Source organism: Erpetoichthys calabaricus, chromosome 7, assembly GCF_900747795.2.
Source record: "Erpetoichthys calabaricus chromosome 7, fErpCal1.3, whole genome shotgun sequence".
In the NCBI taxonomy this organism is placed as follows: domain Eukaryota; kingdom Metazoa; phylum Chordata; class Cladistia; order Polypteriformes; family Polypteridae; genus Erpetoichthys; species Erpetoichthys calabaricus.
In genome coordinates this window covers 195,034,383-195,061,705 of record NC_041400.2, presented here as the reverse complement: position 1 = coordinate 195,061,705, position 27,323 = coordinate 195,034,383, and the positions used below count along the sequence as shown (strand labels likewise).

The 27,323-nt window shown below is 45.6% G+C and overlaps 1 protein-coding gene across 10 annotated transcripts in view; it reads left to right on the top strand.

Annotated features, from left to right (window-relative positions):
• Positions 1-27,323, top strand: part of LOC114655001 (collagen alpha-1(XXV) chain) — a 149,216-nt gene that overhangs the window by 26,548 nt on the left and 95,345 nt on the right. For 9 of the 10 annotated variants that reach the window (XM_051929920.1, XM_051929928.1, XM_051929922.1 and 6 more), the window contains exons 6-9: positions 3,672-3,716; positions 10,835-10,897; positions 18,595-18,663; positions 25,238-25,282. In XM_051929920.1, the coding sequence (XP_051785880.1) occupies positions 3,672-3,716; positions 10,835-10,897; positions 18,595-18,663; positions 25,238-25,282 (222 nt within the window). The remainder of the gene's footprint in view (positions 1-3,671; positions 3,717-10,834; positions 10,898-18,594; positions 18,664-25,237; positions 25,283-27,323) is intronic. The other variant, XM_051929924.1, reaches the window with a different exon arrangement.

The following is a 27,323-nucleotide window of genomic DNA, read 5'->3' as shown; positions in this document are numbered from 1 at the left end:
GAAGGAATGTTCTGGAAGCAGAGGCCCTGACCTGACCAGCCAGGGAGGCACTCGCTGCCATCAAAAAACCTGCCATTTTGTTCAGAGTCTTGGGTTGGCATATTTGAATGACTGTTTGTGCCAGTCATTTACTTTTCAGCAAGTTTACATCAGGCTTAATTTTATATTGCACCATAGCTGACTGCATTCAGCTGATCGTGATGTTATATAGTGCCTTTCAGAGAAGGGCCTCACCACAGGGACGTCCTGGAAATGGGATGACATGTTAGGCACCTGATGGTCAGCGGCTCAATTCAGTTAGTTAATCTCTCTTCAATTTTATATAGCAGCTTTCACGGTGAACACCACCACAGGGAGCTTTACAGAATGGCCCTAAAAACTGTGTGACAGGTTAGGGGGCCGACTGGCTTGGGCTGCTGCATTTTGAAAAATGGGTTTTTATCAGATTTGATTTCAAATGGCACTTTTAATGACAACTGTAAAGTAACCCTGATGACATTACAGTGGTTTAGGTGCCTGCCCTGGACTTACACCATATCATATAGTGCCTATCTATCTATCTATCTATCTATCTATCTATCTATCTATCTATCTATCTATCTATCTATCTATCTATCTATCTATCTATCATATAGTGCCTTTCACATCTATCTATCTATCTATCTATCTATCTATCTATCTATCTATCTATCTATCTATCATATAGTGCCTTTCACATCTATCTATCTATAATATAGTGCTTATCTATCTATCTATCTATCTATCTATCTATCTATCTATCTATCTATCTATCTATCTATCTATCTATCTATAATATAGTGCTTATCTATCTATCTATAATATAGTGCTTATCTATCTATCTATCTATCTATCTATCTATCTATCTATCTATCTATCTATCTATCTATCTATCATATAGTGCTTATCTATCTATCTATCTATCTATCTATCTATCTATCTATCTATCTATCTATTATATAGTGCCTTTCACATCTATCTATCTATCTATCTATCTATCTATCTATCTATCTATCTATCTATCTATCTATCTGTTATATAGTGCCTTTCACATCTATCTATCTATCTATCTATTATATAGTGCCTTTCACATCTATCTATCTATCTATCTATCTATCTATCTATCTATCTATCTATCTATCTATCTATCTATCTATCTATCTATCTATAATATAGTGCTTATCTATCTATCTATCTATCTATCTATCTATCTATCTATCTATAATATAGTGCTTATCTATCTATCTATCTATTATATAGTGCCTTTCACATCTATCTATCTATCTATCTATCTATCTATCTATCTATCTATCTATCTATCTATCTATCTATCTATCTATTATATAGTGCCTTTCACATCTATCTATCTATCTATTATATAGTGCCTTTCACATCTATCTATCTATCTATCTATCTATCTATCTATCTATCTATCTATCTATTATATAGTGCCTTTCACATCTATCTATCTATCTATCTATCTATCTATCTATCTATCTATCTATCTATCTATCTATCTATCTATTATATAGTGCCTTTCACATCTACCTCTATCTATCTATCTATCTATCTATCTATCTATCTATTTATCTATCTATCTATCTATCTATCTATCTATCTATCTATCTATCTATCTATCTATCTATCTATTATATAGTGCCTTTCACATCTATCTATCTATCTATCTATCTATCTATCTATCTATCTATCTATCTATCTATCTATTATATAGCTCCTTTCCCCTGTTTCTGTTGTATATTCCGTAGCTCATCTCTCAGCCGGTGTGCTCTGAGGCTGTGAATGGCCGTCCTTTTCCAGGTCCTCACTAGGCTGTCACAGTTTCTACATTTCCATTCTTGTCCTAACATTCGTGAACCAAGAGGGCCCCCTGCTGTTGGCCTGGGGCAGTACGTGTCTCCCCCCAGGATTCCTCAGATTTTTACAACTTGCTGATCTGAAGTCAAGCGGCTCTGCTGGGCTCAATGGCTGCTTCTCCTTTCAGTGGCTGTGCCTCCTAAATGGTCGTCTCTTTCTTCACAGCCTGCTGCTCTGCCTTTAGCTCCAAGGTGGCCTAGTGGCTCAGGAGGTGGGCTGTATACCACAAGGATACAAGTTTGATTCCTGTCTCCGAGGGTCCCTTAGTAAATCATTTGAGCTCCATTATTAAAACAGCCATGTTAAAAACAAACTCCCTTCAGGTGGTGTTCCTGATATAAAGACTCTTATCTAATGGACACTTCCTGCTCCTAGAACTCTTTGGCATTCCTCTCGATCTTTCTGTGACCTTTTCAAGTCCATTTGATTTGAAGTGGAAAGCCAAGTCTTAATTGAGAATTAAGAAGTCTGTCCTGGGCATTCAGAATGAACTGGGTGAGCATGGCAACATCAGTGGCCATGTGGCAGCCTTACCCTCTGCTTGTCTCCTCATACTTAGTGACACACCGAGCAGGGCAATTAAAAAGTGAGCTTCAGAAATGGTGAGTGTTACTGATCATCATCAAAAGCGTAAGAAGACGTTACTGAGGACGTGCTGACCCAGCTGTCCAGATAGCGGCTACAAAGAAGGGCTTGGCAGAAAGTTCCCTGGCATCAGGCACATCCGTTTACAAGATAAACTGTGCAGGTTGAAGTCGATGTGCTGTGCTTGTTGGGGTGTGTGGTCAGACTTGAAAGAAGAGCAGTCCTTAGCCGAGGCTGACTCAATTGAGGAGTGATAATTTGATTTATATAGTGCCTTCACATACGCCAAACTTCATTCTTTTAAGTTGTAATCAGGTTTACTGTTGTCCTGTGCAGTTGAAGGCTCAGTGAGGGTTGAACTGGCAGCCTTGTGGTTCACAGTCCAGTGCATGACACTTTATGACAATTTATAAAAAGGTTTTATTATATAAAATGAAAGAAGTGTGCCAGGGGCTTTTATGGAGTACTTTGATCAGCACAGTTGAACCAGAAACTTTAAAACCTTCATTTTTATGTATGGTGCCCTCTAGTGACGTTTTATTCATTACTACATTTATTTTCTGTATTTTATTCATTATTAATATATATATTTTACTTATTTTCTATATTTTATTCATTATTATATTGCCCTATGGGAGTCCCCTCTTTGACTGTCCTGCACTACAGCGCCCTCTATGTGGAAAACTTGGCCTCTGCCTTTTTGGTCATCATTCACTCAGCACTCTAGCGCCCCCGTGTGGACTGTTTGTGAGCTCCATACATGCAAACTTTTAAAATAAAGGCTGCTGGCTCCCCTTCTTCTCTTTTTTAGCTTTTGTGCCCATTTCTGGATCTGCAGCAGCACATTCCCAGTCATGTGCACATCTCTGTAAACCGGGGATACTAATTGAGAGTACAGTGTGGGAATCTTACATTATGGTGGGGCAAGGAGGGCACCCTGTGTTGTGATGAGAGTGTTGAGCACTCTGAGAAAAGGCGCTATAAACATTAACATAACCAAAAAAAAAAAGAAAGCAGAGTTGATGAACTATTTCAGATTCACTCAGTCACCTTCCAGGGAGGTGTGACAGTGCGAGTCAGTGATGTGACAGAGGATTTTTTTGGGATGCTCTACGGGAGGTGGCACCTCTCCACCACTGTGGGCCGACTCCTCCGAATGATGCGCTATAATCTTTTATGCCTTTCCTGTGTAGGGGGAACCAGGGCTTCCTGGGCTGCCTGGACTGCCGGGGATAAAGGTAAATATCCGACTGCTTGTTTGTTCTCCTTGTGTTGGTGTGACAGGAACCCCTGAGATGTGCGAGGAGCCCCAGGGCTTTGATTTCCTGAATTCTACCTTCATTGTGTGTGCAATTTCATCAAGTTTCTGTATTTGAAATACACAGCATACTGGTAAACCACACTATGACTGGACAGTTCAGATAGCCATAGTCAACGTGGACTTTTGGTGCTGGGGGGGAGGTCAGTCACTAAAATAAAACGTCTCTCTGTGTGTGCAAAGCACCAAAGCTTCTTTAAAGATGTGCTGTGGCCTGTGAGAATGCGACCCCAAGTCATACGAAGCAGTCGAAAGTGAGCTGAGCGAGCCGAGGGGGCACAGAGATAACGAATTAGGCAGGACATGACTGCCATCTAGTGGACAGACACACACACACTGTGCCTGAGAAACAACTGGTCTGCAGTGAGACAGACATGCAGGGGGGCAAAAGCACCTGACAGCGGACAGTAACCAGCATAGATAGATAGACAAAGAGGAAGGGCGCTATATAAGAGTATGTGCCTTCTAACAAATTGGTCGAAAGAAAAGCACCTTATAATCAAGTGACAGAAAGGTGGATAGAAAAGGCACCATAGATAGAGTGAAAGGCGCTATATAATAGATAGACAGCAAAGACAACAGAATATAGTAGTTATATACTGTAGATACATAGACAAAGGAATTATATCACAGATAGTAAAGGCACCATATTATAGATAGATAGATAGAGTGAGTGAAAGGGACTGCATAATAGACAGCAAACACAGAATATAGTAGTTATATATTGCACATGCATAGATATAGGAATTATATTACAGAGAGTTAAAGCACCATATAATACGTATAAAATTAAAAGGAACTATATAATAGTTGCGTACATTATATAAATAGATAAAGACTTTACTTCATAGATAGTAACACACTATATAATATTAATATAGATTAATAGATTGATATAGTAATTTGGGTATATAGACAGATGCAAAAGGCACTATATAATAAATGAATAAATGGATGGATAGGTAGATAGGGGTGGCGCAGTGGTAGCGCTGCTACCTCGCAGTAAGGAGACCCGGGTTCACTTCCTTGTCTGCGTGGGTTTCCTCCGGGCGCTGCGGTTTCTCCACAGTCCAAAGACATGCAGGTTAGGTGGATTGGCGATCCTAAATTGTCCCTGTTGTGTGTGTGTGTGTGTCTCCTGTGGTGGGTTGGCGCCCTGCCTGAGATTGGTTCCTGCCTTGCGCCCTGTGTTGGCTGGGATTGGCTCCAGCAGACCCCCGTGACCCTGTGTTCGGATTCAGCGGGTTGGACAATGGATGGATGGATATATATATATATATATATAGTGACGGGTGGCCAGGGCCCATGCCTGGCAGGGACGCCCCTGCAACATATATTCCAGGGGAGCAAGCATGGGAAACCCAGTATCTCCCCCTAGACGATAGATGGCAGCCTCCCTGGGTTGCAGCAGTGCCTTGGACTCCCGTAGGGCTTAGGTATATAGACAGAGTGAAAGGCACTATATAACAGCAATAACAGAATATAGTAGTTATATACTGTAGATACATAAAGGAATTATATCAGAGATAGTAAAGGCACTATATAACATTTATAAATATACTGTAGATTCATAAAGGCATTACATCATTTTTAGTAAGGCACTATATAATATTTATATAGATATGAGGTACTATTTAATAGTTATATAGCACAGAGAGATAATGCACTATATAGATATCAGTATACATGGAATGAAATGCACTATGTAAAAGATATGTAGGTATAAGGCACTATATAATATTTATATAGATTAAAAGCACTATATAGATATGTAATAGGCACTGTTTCATAGATAATGTGAATGGATAGATAGAAAGCATTATATCATAAATAGATACAATTACTGTTTTATAGATAGATGGGTAGACAGATTGAAATACACTATAGAGATATACACATATATAGAATAAAAGGCACTATGTAATACATATATCGATATAAAGCATTATATAATAGTTACATACTATAGATAGACATCCATCCATCCATCCATTTTCCAACCCGCTGAATCCAAACACAGGGTCACGGGGGTCTGCTGGAGCCAATCCCAGCCAACACAGGGCACAAGGCAGGAACCAATTCTGGGCTGGGTGCCAACCCACCGCAGTATAGATAGACAGATGATCGATATTTAAGGCACAGTATAATAGGTAGATAGATGTACTATGCTATAGATAGATGTATAGATACAAGGCAGTATATCATGTGCTATATAATAAACAGTTAGCAAAGCACTGTATAATTGATTTGAAAAGGTACCGTGTGATAGTCAGATAGATTAGTAGACAGAAACAGCGCTATATAGTAGCCTGAGAAGGCACCATAATTAACAAATAGAGACAGCCAGGTAGATATGAAGGGTGTTGCATACTTAATAGGTAGTTTGGAAATGTGCCACCTATCAAATAGGTAGGATACCTGAGCCATTGGAAGATGATGGGGATGCCAGCCTGTGACAGGGCACGCTGTTAGTCGCACACTCATCTCACCCCCTCTCTGCACAAGGTGGCGCTGCAGATCTCAGGTTAAAGAATTTCTGTAGATCCTTGCATTGCAGTCATTTACCATTCTCAGTTCAGGACGCGCACCACTAGGAGGACAGTGTGTGTCACAGCCTGGCCTTACTTGAATGCTATTGGTGGGCCGTGTGTTATTTTTGTCTACCTGGGGGTTCCTACATTTAAGTTATGGAAGAGTTAAAGGAAAGGCAGATGCCACCTGTTATTTTTCAGCAGCTCATTTTTCCTGCCCTTTTAAGTTGAGATGAATGCATCCTGTAAGGTGCTACAGTATATGGCGGTTAGTGCAGCGTAAAGAGGGGAGGGGCTTCACAATCGACTGTTAATGAGTAGCAGTGTGGGCGGAGCTAAGAAGAAGTGAAAATGGCATTCTGTTGCAGCTGATACAGACCTGTGAACAGCAGTTGGGCCTTAGGGAGGATCTGCAGCTCTTATACAGTTAGGCGTCGTGTTAATCCTTTTTGATTCCAAAGTATGCCTGGCATGACGATGAAACTTGTCCATGTTGGTTTTCATGAATCAGTGACTGTTGTGCCTCAGTTGTTGCTCAATTTAAAGCATTGCTAATCCAATAAATGTTTGCAGACTCATTCTGTTGCAGAAGAAAGAAAGAAAGAGAAAGAGAGAGAGAGAGAGAGAGAGAGAGAGAGAGAGAGAGAGAGAAAGGAAGAAAGAAAGAAAGAAAGAAAGAAAGAAAGAAAGAAAGAAAGAAAGAAAGAAAGAAAGAAAGAAAGAAAGAAAGAAAGAAAGAAAGAAAGAAAGAAAATGCTTGTTTGAAAGTTGACTTTTAGAAACACTGGTAAGGCTGACATGTCCATCAACAGCCAGTCTTTTCTCTATATATAAAAATCCATCGTGTCTGTCTGTCTGTCCGCTTTTCACGAGAGGACTACGTAACAGATTTAGATCAGGTTTTTTTTCTAGAATTTGCTTGAACATTACGGTTCATTTTGCGACCTTTCTCATCGCGTGATTTATTTGAGCGAATCTGAGAGACACGCAGCGGGCTGCTGGGTGGCGGGGCGAGACCCTCCTCACTCAGGCACCAGCCTCGCCGCATATCTTACCTCCGCTTAGCAAATGAACGAGAGAACTACTTCACGGGTTTATGATCGGGTTTTTCTTCTAGAATTTGCTTGAAGATTCCGGTTGATTTTGCGACTTTCTCATTGCACTATGTATCATCGTTTGCTTGCGGTACCGATTTATTAGCGTGAATCCGAGAGAGACTCATCGGGCTGCGGGACCCTCTTAGTTAGCGAATGAGAGAACTACTTCACGGATTCAGATCTTTTTTTTCTTCTAGAATTTTCTTGAACGTTCCGGTTGATTTTGTGGCTTCTCTTATGGCACTAAGAATCAGAGTTCGCTTGCAGCAGCGAGATATTTGTGCTAATCTGAGAGAGAGACTGCGGGCAGACGTCAGGAGTAGGGAGACTGGCAGGGCCCTCCCCACTCACACACCAGCCTCCGTACCAGTCGGTCTACTTCTGGCCACATTTTGGGGCACACCTTGCCTTACCTTGCTTAGATAGCGATACCTGTGTGTTTATGGACTTTTAAAGTTTGTCCTGTTTCACTTCTATAAGTTGGTCCAGATCTAACTATACAATCATTACATTATATTGCATGAAAAGTTGAATAGTTAGATCTGGACCACCCTGTATGTGGGTGAAGCCGCGGTGGACGGCTCGTTTATTTCTAAATTCCACTAACAGAAGTGCAATGGCTGCTTTGTGCTTACTGCATGTTGTTTGGCACCTGACTAACTCTGACCAGAGCCGCTGGAGAAGACAATCGTGTTCTTTGTGAGAAATATGTATTATATATACAGTATATATACAGAGTGAAGATAAAGTTGCGGCACCAGCCGGTGATCCCCATATATTATGGGAAAAAAATGTGCCCTGAAAATTTCAAAGTAAACAGCAAAATGAGATCTTTGGAGGTGTGAGTATCAGTATACACATATATGAATGTATTTATTCTAAGAAAAACACGGAGAGACAAGAAAATGTTAGGGCACCCCGTATATTTGATGACAAAAACAGAAAATGTAAGTCTCGGCAAAGAACGTCTTTTCAGACGCGAGTCAATAGCTAGACTGACTCAAGATGGCACTGAAACCCCTTAAGAAGAAGTCAGGGAGGACAAGGTGGGCTTGGTGGATTGTGACCCAGAAGTGACGTCACAGGTGCTCCTGATCGTCTGATCCTTTAGAGATATGGGAGGAGAAACATCAGGATAAACAGCGCCAACCCTTGGCTCGGGGTGGAATTGCTACTTGACGTCTGTGCAGTTATAGATAATTGTGGTGAAAATAAGGTACTGCAGGGCCCAGAAGGAATATTAGGGTGCCAGCTTGGTCGTCCCTCTTTAATTATAGTCCCACAAATGAAAGAGAAAAGGGGCGGCTGTGCACTCCTCTGTAACAGATAATTGCAAACATTCCTTTCTGGCAAATGGTTGTTAAGTTATTCAGAGCTCCGTACTTCGGCTCAGTCAACTCAAAAGTGACGGCCCCTCTCCAGCAGTTGGTGGGCTTTAAAGGCGGAAGACCGGAAGGGGCGGAGTCAGTTGCCCTCACTGGGTGTCTTCTCATCACTGTGGAGGGAATCAAAGATGAGATGGTTAATGTGAGCACCCCCTCATGGCCTGGGGTGGTATTACCTGTTTTAGATGAGCCCAGAGGTTGATCCACAGATGCAGATACTTGACGAGAAACTGATCAAAAAAATGAAAGGACCGCTTTATAATGAGAGTAGAGCATCAAGTCAGTGAGACTTGTGGGCCATTAATCTGGTCAGTGAAGTAGCAGAGGGGCTTGTTCATCAGTTTCAGCTGCTTTGGGGCACTAGAGGGGCAACACTGAGACGACCCTCCAAAACAGGAATGAATGGGTTAATGGGTGGAGGGAGGCCACTGACATTTTTCCTTCTTCATCTGTTTTGTCACTCGTTTTGTCATTTGGCTACGCTCAGTGTCACTACTGGTATCATGAGGCCATACCCGGACCATACAGAGGTGGCACAGGTAGTTCATCTTCTCCAGGATGGCACATCAATACATGGCATTGCCAGAAGGTTTGCTGTGTCTCCCAGCAAGGCCATAGAGGAGATTCCAGGATACAGGAAGTTCCTCTAGGAGAGCTGGACAGGGCCCCTCATAGAAGGGCCTTAACCCATCAGCAGGACCCACCGGTATCTGCTCCTTTGGGCAAAGGAGGAACAGGATGGGCACTGGCAGAGCCTACAAAATGACCTCCAGCAGGCAGACAGGCCACTGGTGTGAATGTCTCTGAGCAAACAATCAGAAACAGACTTCATGAGGGTGGCCTGAGGGCCTGAATATGTCCTCTAGTGGGCACCATGGAGCGCGAGTGGCATTTACCTTAGAATAACAGAATTGGCAGGTCCACCACTGGCATTTTCACAGATGAGAGCAGTTTCACCCTGAGCACATGTGACAGACGTGAAAGGGTCTGGAGAAGCCATGGAGAACGTTCTGCTGCCTGTGACATCGTTCAGCATGAGCGGTTTGGTGGTGGGTCAGTGATAGTCAGTCTGGGTTTGGAGGCATATCCATGGAGGGGTAAACAGACCTCTACTGGCTAGACAATGACACCGCAGGACAGTCATCAGGTATCGGGGTGAAATCCTTGGACCCATTGATCTTATGCTGGTTCCTCCTGGTGCACGACAATGTGGCGAGAGGATGAAGGAATTGATACCATTGACTGGCCCCCCACCACCCCACGGTAACTCGCCTGACCTCAATCCAATAGAACACCTCTGGGTGGGACATCATGTTTGGGTCCATCTGACACCTCAGCCTGTCCAGGAGCTGGTCCAGATCTGGAAGGAGATCCTCCAGGACACCATCTGTCTTCTCATTAGGACGTTGTCAGGCATGGAGGGCCATACAAACTACTGAGTACCATTTGGAGTTTCTATAATGAAATTTCGGCCAAATGGACTCACCTGCCTGTCACATCATTTGTTCCCTTTGATTTTCGGGGTGTCCCTCTGTCAGTTCATCGTTTTCATTTCCATCCTGTCGTTCCTCACACATCACCATATCAGTCCAGATCAGTAGAGATAGCCAGCAGTTTGATTTTTTTTCCCATTGAGATCTGATGGGTTTTCAAAGTGTTCCTTTCATTTTTTTGGGCAGTTCACAATTACAAACTACAGTATTATAACGGTCCGTGTAGCGTGTGGTCTCTTGTATCTGTAACGTGCTAACAGTTGTTGGCTCTTCTGTGTGTCACGTGTCGGTTATTGTAGAGCGCGGTATCTGCAGGTACGTCTGCGGTATGTGTTTAAATGTGTGTATAATGTACACACACACACTCACACACACAGTCATTGCCTTTTCTTATTCTTATTGTGTATTAAGAAAGAATCCAGTGAACCCGTAGAGTACCATTGACTCCTGAAGTTCTCACTCTTTGGTGGTTTCCTCAAATCTATCGTGGCACTAACCCATCATTCTCTTTCTATCTTCCTCAAATCTTCAGGGTGAACCAGGCTTCTTGGGTCCTCAAGGAGAACCTGGACTTCCAGGATTACCAGGAACAAAGGTAGGCCATGTTTTAGAGGGTGGGCTTGTGTCACGCTCTTTGGGAAGGTGACCTGGAGAGCGATGTACCACTGGGAGCTGGCTAATGCTGTGAATCAGGAATGATGGCGTCTCACATGTAGATAACCGGCACGGTGATCACTCGTGTGGGGTGCCTTTCATATCAAACATGATCACCAGGGCTTCAGGGGACAACCTTCTGGAAATGAGGAAGGAAATCTGAGTGTAATGCATGAAGACCAGAGGACAGGACCACCAAGGCCAAGTCTCACAGAGCAGAAGAGATGATGGGACGTTTGACAGAAGGCCTCATGTGAGCAGCAGTGGGTTAGTAACCCAGAATGCCTAAGCCACTGAGGAGGCTGAAACCGACCATCTGACATCACACTACCCAGGGTGCTTTCTTCATTTTATCCCCTCAGTCCTCGGGACGGGTGGCTGACTTTATATTGGGGGGGGGGGGGGGGAACCATACAAAAAGAAATAATAATTTGGACATGAGCGTCAGTGTGCCTTGCGCCTGAGGAACCGAGTTACCCCAACTCTTCTCTAACATGTCAGTAATTATTCACCACTCTGATCTTTCTGATTATAAAATCGGTCCTTGCGATAACAATTGACGAGAAGAATTCAGAGATCATTGCAGAATTCCGGTATTTGAGGGTTCCTCTCGAGCGCCTCCTTCTCTCTTTTTGCACGATTTGGCTCAAATGGATGTCGTCGCCTCATAACAGGCTCAAGTTTCGAGTTTGCTGTTTTACCGTCCAGCCGTTTTAGCTCTCGACCAGCGGTGGGCAAAGTCGTTCCTGGAGGGCCGCAGTGGCTGCAGGTTTTTGTTCCAACCCAGTTACTTAAATAAAGAAGCGTTTACTGCTCAAGTAACACTTCGGCTTCATTTCAGTCGTCTCGCTCGTTAAGAGTTTGTACCCTTATGACTTATTTTAGTCTTAAACGGCTCTGTTCTCATTTTTTAATGGCGCCGTATTAGCAATAAGATGCAAATGACAAAATCAACCAGCGGCTTTCCATTTCGCTTGTTTCCATTTGCACTTTTGGTTTAATTAAATACAATTAAAGGTAAATTAAAAAATTACTCCTCCGGGCAGCACGGTGGCGCAGTGGGTAGCTCTGCTGCCTTGCAGTTAGGAGACTCGGGTTCGCTTCCCAGGTCCTCCCTGCGTGGAGTTTGCATGTTCTCCCCGTGTCTACGTGGGTTTACTCCCACAGTCCAAAGACATGCAGGTTAGGTGGACTGGTGATCCTAAATTGTCCCGTGTGTGTGCTTGGTGAGTGTGTGTGCTCCCTGTGGTGGGCTGGCACCCTGCCCGGGGTTTTTTTTCTGCCTTGCGCCCTGTGTAGGCTGGGATTGGCTCCAGCAGACCCCAATGACCCTGTAGGCAGGATATAGCGGGTTGGATGATGGATGGAGTTAAAAACCTAATGTGGTGTGGGGCATCACAAGGGCAGTGCCACAGTGGACAAATACATATATAAATTGCTAATCTTCTGGATGCCCCCTTTTACTTACAGGTGAAAGACCCACAGACTTGAGCTGCATTGGCTCCACAGTGTCTTAAGTTAATTATAAAGCCATCCTGATGGTGGGCATTGAGGGGGCCAGTGAGCGGGCATAGCAGGAACTGGTGTAGGGATTGTAGAATGGCATCAGATTTTAGTGTCATTGTTAGTTGAATTATTCCCGAGCCTGGGCACAAACTGATTGCTGCTAACACATGAACTGAAAAGAATGGATTTGCATTGCTGGAATATACCGCCTTTTTATTTATTGTTTCCGTTTTTTCAATTCCAACCAAATGTGGCCCGAGGCTTAGCAATGTAATGCCATAGCGGGTACCTATGTATACAGTGGGTTGAAAAAGTATTTGACCCTCTAGACAAAGTTTAAATTTCCTGTAATATTTTTCTTTGAATGCGGTGGGCTGCCGCCCTGCCCTGGGGTTTGTTTCCTGCCTTGCACCCTGTGCTGGCAGGGATTGGCTCCAGCAGACCCCCGTGACCCTGTAGTTAGGATATAGCGGGTTGGATAATGGATAGATGGAATTACTCCTCCATTTTAGACTTCAAATCATTTGGATGATATCCTTAGGAAGGGAAAAAAAATTCCAGGATACGGGTATGAGCTGGCATGGCCGAGTTAAAGCACCAATAAGCCATGGAATTAAATTATTGGCAAGGACTGTTTTCTAATTAAGCAACTGAGTTGGAATAAAAATCTGCGGCCCTCCAGGAGCGACTTTGCCCACCGCTGTTCTAAGACACCATGACACACACACACATACAGTGCATCCGGAAAGTATTCCCAGCGCTTCATCACTTTTCCACCTTTTGTTATGTTACAGCCTTATTCCAAAATGGATTAAATTCATTTTTTTCTTCAGAATTCTGCACACAACACCCCATAATGACAACGTGAAAAAAGTTTACTTGAGATTTTTGCAAATTTATTAAAAATAAAAAAAATGATAAATCCCATGTCCATAAGTATTCACAGCCTTTGCTCAATACTTTGTCGATGCCCCTTTGGCAGCAATTCCAGCCTCAAGTCTTGTTGAATATGATGCCACAAGCTTGGCACACCTATCCTTGGCCAGTTTGGCCCATTCCTCTTTGCAGCACCTCTCAAGCTCCATCAGGTTGGATGGGAAGCGTCGGTGCACAGCCATTTTAAGATCTCTCCAGAGATGTTCAATCGGATTCAAGTCTGGGCTCTGGCTGGGCCACTCAAGGACATTCACAGAGTTGTCCTGAAGCCACTCCTTTGATATCTTGGCTGTGTGCTTAGGGTCGTTGTCCTGCTGAAAGATGAACCGTCGCCCCAGTCTGAGGTCAAGAGCGCTCTGGAGCAGGTTTTCATCCAGGATGTCTCTGTACATTGCTGCAGTCATCTTTCCCTTTATCCTGACTAGTCTCCCAGTTCCCCACATCATGATGCTGTCACCACCATGCTTCACTGTAGGGATGGTATTGGCCTGGTGATGAGCGGTGCCTGGTTTCCTCCAAACGTGACGCCTGGCATTCACACCAAAGAGTTCAATCTTTGTCTCATCAGACCAGAGAATTTTCTTTCTCATGGTCTGAGAGTCCTTCAGGTGCCTTTTGCCAAACTCCAGGTGGGCTGCCATGTGCCTTTTACTAAGGAGTGGCTTCCGTCTGGCCACTCTACCACACAGGCCTGATTGGTGGATTGCTGCAGAGATGGTTGTCCTTCTGGAAGGTTCTCCTCTCTCCACAGAGGACCTCTGGAGCTCTGACAGAGTGACCATTGGGTTCTTGGTCACCTCCCTGACTAAGGCCCTTCTCCCCCGTTCGCTCAGTTTAGATGGCCGGCCAGCTCTAGGAAGAGTCCTGGTGGTTTCGAACTTCTTCCACTTGCGGATGATGGAGGCCACTGTGCTCATTGGGACTTTCAAAGCAGCAGACATTTTTCTGTAACCTTCCCCAGATTTGTGCCTCGAGACAATCCTGTCTCGGAGGTCTACAGACAATTCCTTTGACTTCATGCTTGGTTTGTGCTCTGACATGAACTGTCAACTGTGGGACCTTCTATAGACAGGTGTGTGCCTTTCCAAATCAGGTCCAGTCAACTGAATTGACCACAGGTGGACTCCAATGAAGCTGCAGAAACATCTCAAGGATGATCAGGGGAAACAGGATGGACCTGAGCTCAATTTAGAGCTTCATGGCAAAGGCTGTGAATACTTATGGACATGGGATTTCTCAGTTTTTTTATTTTTAATAAATTTGCAAAAACCTCAAGTAAACTTTTTTCATGTTGTCATTATGGGGTGTTGTGTGTAGAATTCTGAGGAAAAAAATGAATTGAATCCATTTTGGAATAAGGCTGTAACATAACAAAATGTGGATAAAGTGATGAAGCGCTGGGAATACTTTCCGGATGCACTGTATATACAGACAGACACACAGCCACCATCGAGATAGCGATAATCGAGACAATGTCGAGATCCATTGAAAACTTTTTGATGAATCTAAAGCTTTCATAGACAATAGGTTGGGGAGGTATGGGGTGTGAACCACTAGGGGGCGTACCGCCACCCTAACCCAGACACAGACAGGCAGGAGACAAATTTTGCCACACTCCACACATTTATTTACAACACAACACCACTAACCCCATTCGGTCACTTCTGCCGCCAGTCCTCTTCAGGCTTTGTCCTCCCCTCCCGACTCTCGCTCCCGGATTAGTGGCCCTTTATAAGCCACCCAGAAGTGATTGAGGTGTTTGATTGCTCGTTTCCAGCTGCACTTCTTGGTGTGGCAGAAGAACCACCCACACAGGCTCAGGAGCCACTGCAGCACCCCCTTGTGGCACCCCCAGACCCCAACACGGCCGAAGAGAACTCCATTTCCCATGGGACCTTGTGAGTATCCGAGGCACCACTGCCATCCAGGGGGGCTGCCATCTAGCGTCCCGGGGGAGGTATTGTACAGCCCATATGCAGAAGAGGCGTCCCGGCCGTGCAAAGGCCCCAGCCATCTGCCACAGGGGGCAAAGCAGAAATGTAAGTTACCAGCATTGTCTGCCTGCCATGTGCTGTTCTGCCTCCTGGTGGCTCCCAAACGTCCCTCCAGTTCTTCATATCACTTTACTAAGTGCTGCCACCAGAGGCCTTGTAGTTCAAGTGCTCAAGAATCCACACTCTGTTTCACACTCATGACGGACAAGGAGTGGACGTGTCACTCCTTCACACTTTACAGAAAGCCACACACACACGTAAAACATGGTTGTCCCCTGACCTAGTGGTTCAAGGCTTTCATTAGGTGACAGTGAGCCAAACCTGCAGCTAAATCAAAAGAAATCAAAATGGTGCATTGGGGTGGCGTTGGTGGCCGTGAAAGGTGCTGTAGCAGACAGTAACAAACTGATGGACTGAAGCACAGCAGAAGACTGGGAACCAGTAGAAATGTGTCCCCAGAGGAGATCCAGTGATCTTCAAAGAGAGACTCTGTCCTCATGTCCTTTCTTTAACCAGCGGCCACTCCTGCTTCAGACAATGTCACACTTCTGGTCACCCTGATAATTCAGAAAGCCAGTTGTTAGTAAACTGCCGCCCGTAGTGGTCACTAAACATAGAGACAGGTAGAATCTCTCAACAGCTGCTATGTGGACCATTGACCCAAAGATTAGTCTGATCATTTAGAAGCCCTTGTGGTCGCCAGCCCCTTAGTTGGTTAGTTCCTTTATCACACAGCAGCCAAACAGCCTGGTGGTCACCCCAGTCTAGATGTTTATTTTAATGGAGGGTACTGACCCCTCCCACCCCCAGGGTGGTCACTAAGCCCATAACCAGCTAATCTGCCCTGCGCCCCCCCCGTACGAGTTACTCTAAGAGCTGGTAGCACTCTGCTGCCCCCTAGTGGCCACCAGTCCCAGAGCTGGTCAGTTCCTTCATCACTCAACAGCCAAATCACCTTCTGGTTATCCAGTGATGAGTGAGTGCCCATAACCCAGTGGTCACTAAACTACAATAAGTGTCTGAAGTAGCCCACCCATAGGGGGCAGCAGCCCTATGCAGGGTGCAGTCAGACACATCGCAAGAAATCAACACCCTGGGGTGAGCACCTGAAAAGAGACGCAGGGTCCACAACACGAAGGCTAGTGCAGGCCGTCCCGACGCTTTTCTAGAAGTTTCCAGCCTTTACTGCTTTCTGATACATGTGGCAACAGGAAGCAGGAAATATGTGGGGGCCGACTGGCTACGGTACTGAAGGTGGCATCAGTGAGCCGTCCTTTCTCATGTCACACTAACAGTCCAAAGACTTTATATTATGCCCTGGCTGCAAATGGTGTTGACAGGTTTGAGTCCAAAACAGAACTGATTTGAGTGTGAGAATGTGGTGGCTTTAAAGGCCAGGACAGGAAGCGACGTCATCGGAATCGGACGTGATGTCAATGGGTGTTGGGGCGGAAGTGATGTCATCAATAGTGCCGGGACCGGATGTGACATCATCAATGGTGCAGGTACCAGAAGTGACGTCATCAATCGTGCCGGGACCGGAAGTGACGTCATCAATGGTGCAGGTACCAGAAGTGACGTCATCAATACTGCCAGGACCGGAAGTGACATCATCAGTGGTGCAGGTACCAGAAGTGAAGTCATCAATACTGCCAGGACCGGAAGTGACATCATCAATGGTGCAGGTACCAAAAGTGACGTCATCAATCGTCCCGGGACCGGAAGTGACATCATCAATGGTGCCGGTACCAGAAGTGACATCATCAATACTGCCGGGACTGAAAGTAACGTCATCAATGGTGCAGGTACCAGAAGTGACGTCATCAATACTGCCAGGACCGGAAGTGACATCATCAGTGGTGCAGGTACCAGAAGTGAAGTCATCAATACTGCCAGGACCGGAAGTGACATCATCAATGGTGCAGGTACCAAAAGTGACGTCATCAATCGTCCCGGGACCGAAAGTAACGTCATCAATGGTGCAGGTACCAGAAGTGACGTCATCAATACTGCCAGGACCGAAAGTAACGTCATCAATGGTGCAGGTACCAGAAGTGACGTCATCAATACTGCCAGGACCGGAAGTGACATCATCAGTGGTGCAGGTACCAGAAGTGAAGTCATCAATACTGCCAGGACCGGAAGTGACATCATCAATGGTGCAGGTACCAAAAGTGATGTCATCAATCGTCCCGGGACCGGAAGTGACATCATCAATTCAATGGTGCAGGTACCAGAAGTGACGTCATCAATCGTGCCGGGACCGGAAGTAACATCATCAATAGTGCGTGCACCAGAAGTGACGTCGTCAATGGCGCAGGTACCAAAAGTGTTGTCATCAATAGTGCCGGGACCGGAAGTAACATCATCAATGGTGCAGGTACCAGAAGTGACGTCATCAATAGTGCGTGCACCAGAAGTGACGTCGTCAATGGCGCAGGTACCAAAAGTGTTGTCATCAATAGTGCCGGGACCAGAAGTGACATCATCAATGGTGCAGGTACCAGAAGTGACGTCATCAATCGTCCCGGAACCGGAAGTGACATCGTCAATGGTGCAGGTACCAGAAGTGACGTCATCAATCGTGCCGGGACCGGAAGTGACATCATTAATGGTGCAGGTACCAGAAGTGACGTCATCAATAGTGCGTGCACCAGAAGTGACGTCGTCAATGGCGCAGGTACCAAAAGTGATGTCATCAATAGTGCCAGGACCGGAAAAGACGTCATCAGTGGCCTCGGTCCCAGAAGTGATGTCATCAATGGTTCCAGGACCGGAAGTGACATCATCAATGGCCTCGGTCCTGGAAGTGACACCATCAGTGGAGTTGATACCGGAAGTGACGTCGTCAATAGTGCAAGGTCCAGAAGTGACGTCATCACGTGCCTCGGTTCTGGGAGTGACGCTATCAATGGCGCCAGTACCAGAAGTGATGTCATCAATGGCGCCGGGACCTAGCAGGATTTCCCGTGGATGGTCTGCAGAGGATTGAGAGAGAAAGTCAATGCAGCTTGCCACCCCCTGGTCTGCCATGGTACTACTATTATTCAGGCCCTCTAGCTGCCTCCCAATCACCTATTTGTGACACTCATTATCTTCTTTTTAATACGGAAACCGGTGTGTAGAAAACTGACAGTGACGCGTGTGGACTGTCCCTTTTGTCCTGCTGTTCCTGCTAAGATGATGTGCTTCTTTTTTCCAGGGTGAAAGGGGTGAAGCGGGTCCACCTGGCAAAGGAGAGCGAGGAGATCCAGGCGTCATGGGACCCAAGGTCAGGGTGCAAAGGAGTGACCACAAACAAGTAAAAGAGTGAAATGTTGTCTCCTTTATGCTGTTGTCACCCATCAATGACTGAAATCTGCTCACTGACCTGTGAAAAAGTATTTGCCCCCTCGTCTGTCTTTGCATATTTTGCCTTCATATCTTTAGACAAAATGCAATATTAGGGAAAGGGAATCTGAGTGAACACACAATACAATTTTTAAATTGTTACTTTCTTTGTTCAAGGAACAAGGGTGTGAAAAAGTAATTGCCCCCCCCCCCCCCCCCCCCCCGCCAGTTTCAGTACCAGGTTGCAGCACCTTTAATCCGAGCTGATCACTTCCTGTAATTTGATAGCAGCCATCTGCCTTTCCCACTCTTCTTTACAGAGCTGCTTTAATTCAGACGCACTGGTTGACTGTTTGTTACAGCTTCTTTGCAGGGTTCAAGTCAGGACTTTGACTTGGCTTTTCCAAAACCTGAATTTTGGTAATGGTGTTCTAGGGTTCCTCTGGTTCAGTTACTAATATTACTTTTTCTCTAAAGATCTTAAGCCATTAATTGTGACTAAAATACACAAAGAGAAGACTTCAGGAAGGGGGTGAATACTTTTTCACGGCACTGCAAGTGAGAGGGCTGACTTGAAATTAATGGCGTTTTCAACTAACACTTTAATTTGCAATTTCCAACCTCCGACTCAGAAAGCATAAAGAAAACACGGCCCAAAGTTGGAATTCCTTGTCACAAACTCGGGCCTGGTCTTTCTGATCTGAATTTGTCACACTTGAGATTCTGACATCAATCCAAAATGGCGACTACACTGCAAACAGTAAGGATTCACGTGACTAAATCACAGAACTTGTAATTTTCAACCTCCGACTCATGAAGTGAGAATTCCTAGTCACAGTCTCTGACCAGATCTCTCATCTCAGAGTTTGTGCGACTTGAGATTACAACATCAATCCAAAATGGCGACATCCACCACGAACAGTGAGGACAGTAACACTTTATAGGTTTAATTTGTTTATGAAAAGAATTTACTTTAAATGAATCACTTCAATCCATCTTCTTCTTCTTCTTTCGGCTGCTCCCGTCAGGGGTTGCCACAACAGATCATCTTCTTCCATATTTTTCTGTCCTCTGCATCTTGTTCTGTCACACTCATCACCTGCATGTCCTCTCTCACCACATCCATAAACCTTCTCTTAGGTCTTCCTCTTCTCCTGTTACCTGTCAGCTCTATCCTTAGGACCCTTCTCTCAATATACCCAGCATATCTGCACTGCACATGTCCACACCAACGTAATCTCACCTCTCTGACTTTGTCTCTAAACCTGAGCTGACCCTCTAATGTCCTCATTTCTAATCCTGTCCATCCTCGTCACACCCAATGCAAATCTTAACATCTTTAACTCTGCCACCTCCAGCTCTGTCTCCTGTGCCACCATCTCTAGCCCATATAACACAGCTGGTCTCACTACCGTCCTGTAGATCTTCCCTGTCACTCTTGCTGATACCTGTCTGTCACAAATCACTCCTGACACTCTTCTCCATCCATTCCACCCTGCCTGCACTCTCTTCTTCACTTCTCTTCCACAATCCCCATTACTCTGTACTGTTGATCCCAAGTATTTAAACTCATCCACCTTCACCAACTCTACTCCTTGCATCCTCACCATTCCACTGACCTCTCTCTCATTCACACACATGTATTCTGTCTTGGTGGTCCTACTGACCTTCATTCCTCTCCTCTCATATCTCCACCTCTCCAGGGTCTCCTCCACCTGCCCCCTACTATCGCTACAGATCACAAATGTCATCAGCAAACATCACAGTCTACGAGGACTCCTGTCTAATCTCATCTGTCAGCCTGTCCATCACCATTGCAAATAAGAAAGGGCTCAGAGCCGATCCTTGATGTAATCCCACCTCTGTCACTCCTACCGCAGACCTCACCACAGTCACACTCCCCTCGTACATATCCCGTACAACTCTCACGTACTTCTCTGCCACTCCCGACTTCCTCATTCAATACCACAGCTCCTCTCAAGGCCCCCTGTCATTTGCTTTCTTCAGGTCCACAAAGACGCAATGCAACTCCTTCTGGCCTTCTCTAAACTTCTCCATCAACATCCTCAGAGCAAACATCACATCTGTGGTGCTCTTTCTTGGCAAGAAACCATCCTGCTGCTCACTAATCATCACCACACTTCTTAACTGATCTTCCACTACTCTTTCCCATAACTTCATGCTGTGGCTCATCAATTTTATCCCCCTGTAGTTACTACAGTCCTGCACATCCCCCTTATTCTTAAATATCAGCCCACCAGTCCACTTCTTCTCCACTCCTCTGGCATCCTCTCACTTTCCAAGATTCCATTAAACAATCTGGTTACAAACTCCACTGCCATCTCTCTTAAACACCTCCATGCTTCCACAGGTATGTCATGTGGACCAACGGCCTTTCCATTTTTCATCCTCTTCAATCCATAATACCAAATATTGAGAAAGTAAGTGTTAACATTACCAGCAGAGCCAACAAGAGCTTTTTTGCTGCCCAAAGCAAAAGTGAAAACAAGGCACCCAAACCACCGAGTCCTGAAGGCAATTGCTAGACACATAACCTCCATGGATTTCACTTTGGGGGTCGTCGTCAAATGCAGAGCCTCAAACTAAATGTTGAGGTGCCACCTTGGTCACCCTGTTTACTTCCTTGATACACAAACAAAAGTATCAAGCGTGCAGTGGCACCAAACGCAACAGAAATCACATTTCGCATTTAGGGTTCTTCCGTTAGGTGAGTCGTCTTCCAAGTGTGCCGCCACCTGCCAGGAGCGCCCTCTTTGGGTGGCTTCTCAGAGCTACAGAGGAGAAAAGAGACTGCATTGTTAGCAGTGGCGCCCCCTCTTGCCCCAGCAGGCCGTTCCATACCTAGTCTGAGCCTAGAAGGTGATCCTCAGGCGCCCATACGTGACACTACCTGTTATATACCATCTTATAGGGCATGGGTGTACATGATGCCAGCACAAAGTATTTAGAAGACTCCTTCACTTTTCCACATTTTGTTATTTATCTCTGGTCCCCAGCTAGCAGCTGGAGGAGGTGGTTGGCCACGTAACCAGTACGCTGCTGTAGGTGCCACTTGCTTTATAATGTTTTTCCGTGCTTTATAGTCCATGGTGATGATTCTGGCCTGTTTCAGGTCAAGTCTTTGGATCTTCAGATCTTCCATTACTTGTTTGGTCCGCGTTTTCTTGGGCGCAGTCTGTTGTATCCTCCACTGGGTGGGTCACTGTCTCCTGAGGGGTCCGTGTGGTAGTCTGTTTGTGCCCATTATGCACTTGTGCCCAAGTCTTGCTCAAATGGTGAGGTTAGACTTCCAGGATCTGGCACAGACATCGCATTTTGAATACCTCAGGTTTGTTCAGATCCAGTTTTGTTTCTGATCCAGAAAGGAGGACAGGCAAGATCAGCGTCCAGAAGAGGTGAAGTTTGGTGATCATGGAGAAATACATACTAACAGGACTGAAGCTTGAGGTCCTGGGCAGGATGGGTGTAGTTCCTGTGGATTGGGGTAGACTGCACTCCAAGTCCCCTGATATGCCAGGTGGCAACCCTCCTGGACCAGTGCACCCACATGGTACGTTGGGAAGTGTAGTTCTGTTGTGGAGCCACAGGGGAAGGTTATCACAGCTTTGAAGGGGCTTCCATGATAGTTCTTCATTTGTGCAATGTCCCTACTTTTGCACCTTTTATAGCTCCTGGACCAGTAGAAGGTGGGTTTAATTGCCCATACTGGTTGGCTTCTCTGGGATGTGAGTGGAAAAGAATATAAGATGGTTAGTGATGGCCCCCACCCCCCTGCTGTCTCAGGGTGATGAGCAGGGATGGTGACCCTCTGACGCACGTGTGTGACAGTATATGACATTGCAATTCTCATACATGCACATAATTCCATAAATAACAAAGTATATTGGAGGAAATAGAAAAGCCAGTACTGTAAGCACGTGCAAATTGTGGAAATTGTGAATTTCCCCGTGGGATTAATAAAGTATCTATCTATCTATCTATCTATCTATCTATCTATCTATCTATCTATCTATCTATCTATCTATCTATCTATCTATCTAACCTTGAAATGGAAATAGATGACAAGACGATGGACTTAGATAGATAGATAGATAGATAGATAGATAGATAGATAGATAGATAGATAGATAGATAGATAGATAGATAGATAGATAGGTGAAAGGCACTATATGATAGATAGATAGATAGATAGATAGATAGATAGATAGATAGATAGATAGATAGATAGATAGATAGATAGATAGATAGATAGATAGATAGATAGATAGATAGATAGATAGATACTTTATTAATCCCAAGGGGAAATTCCCATACTCAGCAGCAGCATACTGATAATAACAATATTAAATTAAAGAGTGATAACAATGCAGGTATAACAGACAATAACTTTGTATAATGTTAAATGTTAATGTTTACCCCACCCGGGTGGAATTGAAGAGTCGCATAGTGTGGGTGAGGAACGATCTCCTCAGTCTGTCAGTGGAGCAGAACGGTGACAGCAGTCTGTGGCTGAAGCTGCTCCTCTGTCTGGAGATGATCCTGTTCAGTGGATGTGGTGGATTCTCCATGATTGACAGGAGTCTGCTCAGTGCCCGTCGCTCTGCCACAGATGTTAAACTGTCCAACTCCGTGCCTACAATACAGCCTGCCTTCCTCACCAGTTTGTCCAGGCGTGAGGCGTCCTTCTTCTTTATGCTGCCTCCCCAGCCCACCACCGTGTAGAAGAGGGCGCTCGCCACAACCGTCTGATAGAACATCTGCAGCATCTTATTGCAGATGTTGAAGGACGCCAGCCATCTAAGGAAGTATAGCCGGCTCTGTCCTTTCTTACACAGAGCATCAGTATTGGCAGTCCAGTCTAATTTATCATCCAGCTGCACTCCCAGGTATTTATAGGTCTGCACCCTCTGCACACAGTCACCTTTGATGATCACGGGGTCCATGAGGGGCCTGGGCCTCCTAAAATCCACCACCAGCTCTTTGATTTTGCTGGTGTCCAGGTGTAGGTGGTTTGAGTCGCACCATTTAACAAAGTCCTTGATTAGGTTCCTATACTCCTCCTCCTGCCCACTCCTGATGCAGCCCATGATAGCAGTGTCGTCAGCGAACTTTTGCACGTGGCAGGACTCCGAGTTGTATTGGAAGTCTGATGGCTGAACAGGACCAGAGAAAGTCCAGTCTCCTGTGCTGCTGACCACAATGTCAGACCTGCAGTTCCCGAGACGCACATACTGAGGTCTGTCTGTAAGATAGTCCATGATCCATGTCACCAGGTATGAATCTACTCCCATCTCTGTCAGCTTGTCCCTAAGGAGCAGAGGTTGGATGGTGTTGAAGGCGCTAGAGAAGTCCAGAAACATAATTCTTACTGCACCACTGCCTCTGTCCAAGTGGGAGACGGATTGGTGAAACATATAGATGATGGCATCCCCCGCTCCCACCTTCTCCTGGTATGTGAACTGTAGAGGGTCGAGGGTGTGGCGGACCTGTGGCCTCAGGTGGTGAAGCAGCAGCCATTCCATGGTCTTCATCACATGTGACGTCAGGACACCAGGCCAGAAGTCATTCAGCTCACTAGGATGTGATACCTTTGGGACTGGGGTGATGCAAGATGTTTTCCAAAGCCTCAGGACTCTCCCCTGTTCCAGGCTCAGGTTGAAGATGCGCTGTAGAGGACCCCCCAGCTCCAGCACACAGACCTTCAGCAGTCGTGGCGATACTCCATCTGGGACCCGCTGCTTTGCTGGCACAAAGTCTCCTCAGCTCTCTGCTTACCTGGACTACTGTGATTGTTGGTGGGGGAAACTCTCTCCTATGGTAGTATCAGCAGAAGGATGGGTGGAGGGTGCAGTACTCCGTGGTGAGAGTGGGTTAGGGTGGTCAAACCTGTTAAAGAAGTTGTTTACCTGGTGAAAGAATCGAGATCAGTGTATCAAATTATCTGACCGCTTCACTAGTTAAAATTTTAAATGAAAGGGCTGAGATGTAAATGTCATCTGGGAACAGCGTCATCCACACAACCCCACAGCAAAGTGTGGGTTTTAGAAATTTCCAGAAATTCCACAGCCACTGCTTCGTAAACAGTTTTTCCTCCATTTCATGAGAACCGGTCATACATACAGATGTGAAAAACGTTTGTGTTTTTACTCTACTTACTTCTTTTAAGTTAAATGATTGTTGAAAGTTCACATTTGAAGGCAAGTTTAGTATTTTTGTAAGTGTATTTCTTCATCATAATAATCCCACCTTAACATTAAGACATCATCTGCTTGTTAGTCCGCTGATCAGATTTCAGTTTTTTCAATACAAGGATCACTCACAGTGCTCATTATATATGAGAGCGTCTTATATTCGAGAAAATATGGTGGCACTTACTGTATTTCTGTCTGGAGCCTCCTGCAACTTCTAACTCGAGTTCTTCTCCTTCTGCTTGTTTTCTTCTTTTATGCCTTGGTCTTCTCCTCTTTTTAATTCTTTATTTTTTTAATTCCCAGGGTGCAACAGGGGAGGCTGGAGCCACTGGCCCAAAAGGATCAAAGGTTAGTATGATGGTGAATCTCACTGGGTTTCTGTTTCATACGCACAGTTACAGTCAGTTATATGGCAGTGACACAATGTCACTTGTGCAAAAGCCGAGTGGTGGTCTTTAAGAAAAAAAGATGAACTTCTATCTCTCCTATCTTTTATTGCCCATACAGTATATCATATTATCTATTATGAGGTGCGAATGAGCGAGAAGAGACCCAAAGAAAAGTTGGGTTGCCAACCAGGCAAAACAAAAACCAGCTTGTGGTGGCGTAGCAGAAATCAGGCGTAACAAATGCCTTCTCAATCACTAGCTTCTTAAATAAGCCGTCTCTCTCAACCTTCCGTCATGCTGGACTGTGTTCCTCAGGCTGAGACGCCATCTTTCGGGGAGGCCTTTAATATGTCGTACTGCATGGAAGAGGCGGGGTTTAGCTGACAGTGGGTGTGGCTTAGGTGCCATCTCTGTGCAGCCACTTGGAGCTACAGAGGAGAAAAGAGACTGCGGTGTTGGCAGTGGTGCTCAGGCACCCTTATGTGACACAAGTTAATATAATAGGGGTTTGTAGGGCACGGATGTACACTGTGCCATCAGAAAGTATTCAGTCTCCTTCACTTTTTCGCATTTTGTTATATGTATGTGGTGTATATATATATATTGTAAGAATGGACACTGTATAGTGCCTGACCTGACACAGAATGGACACAGGAGGCATGTGTAAAATAAAACAAATACTTTTTATTTTCTTCATCTGTGGGCACACGTCTTCCCCGTGACCCACAGGCAATACACAGTCCCAAATAAGCACACCAGTAGAGCAAGGACTCATCTTCTCCTTGGCACCACCACTCCTCCCAGGCAACCTTGTCCTCCTCCTCCTCCCGACTCTGGCCGCAGAGTGGTGGTCACTGGCTTCCTTTTATTGGGTACCCAGAAGTACTCCAGGTGGTTGATTGCCAACATCCGGCTGCACTTCCGGGTGTGGCGAAACCAGTGCCCAAAAGGGGCCAGCAGCACCCCCTGGCAGCACCTGTGGAACCCCACACAACGTGTCACACAACCCCCATGAAGCCCTGGGGGAGTACGAGGCACCACTGCAACCCAGGGAGGCTGCCATCTAGCGTCCAGAGGGAGATACTGGGCTTCCCACCCTTGTCCCCCTGGCAGATGTGGTGAAGGGGTGTCCTGGCCATCCGTCTTGGGATAAACCAGCCCGGCCACAGATAGTCAGACACCGAATGTCCCGATTATACGCACGCTTTATTTCAGCACAACAACACAGTCCCAAGTGTGAAATAAGCACACCAAAAACACACCACATACTTTCCTTTCCTCTTTCTCTACACCTCCACTCCTCTTCCTCTAAGCTTTGTCCTCCTCCTCCCGACTCTGGCGGCTGAGTGCTGGTCGCTGGCTCCCTTTTATTGGGTACCCAGAAGTGCTCCAGGTGCTTGATTGCCGACATTTGGCTGCACTTCCAGGTGTGGCGAGACCAATACCCAAAAGGGGCTAGCACCCCCTGGCGGTGCCTCCGGAACCCAACAGGGCTGCACCAAACTCCAACTCCCATGAAGCCCCGTGAGAGTCAGAGGCAGCAACGCAACCCAGGGAGGCTGCCATCTAGCGTCCAGGGGGAGATACTGGGTTTCCCATGCTTGCTCCCCTGGAACATATGCTGCAGGGGTGTCCCGGCCAGGCATGGGCCCTGGCCACCCGTCACTATATATATCTTAATACATAATTCGCCAGTCTCCTCACTCACTCACTCACATCCGCCTTCTGCGTAGCTGCCCGAAAAACCTTACGAGACCGACATCGCGGCAGGCGGCAGATTTACGGGCGCGAAAATTCAAAGAGAAAGGCGACTTCGACCGACATCCAACCTCAACATCGAGGGAGGCGGCGGATTTACGGCCTCAAAAATTCAAAGAGAAGGGCGACTTCGATTAAAGCTCTAGAGGCCTGAAAGGCGATTTCGACTACAGCTCAAGGCCTAATTACGCATTCATTCAATACACCTATATCAGGTTTGTGGTGCTTATACTTATTATATT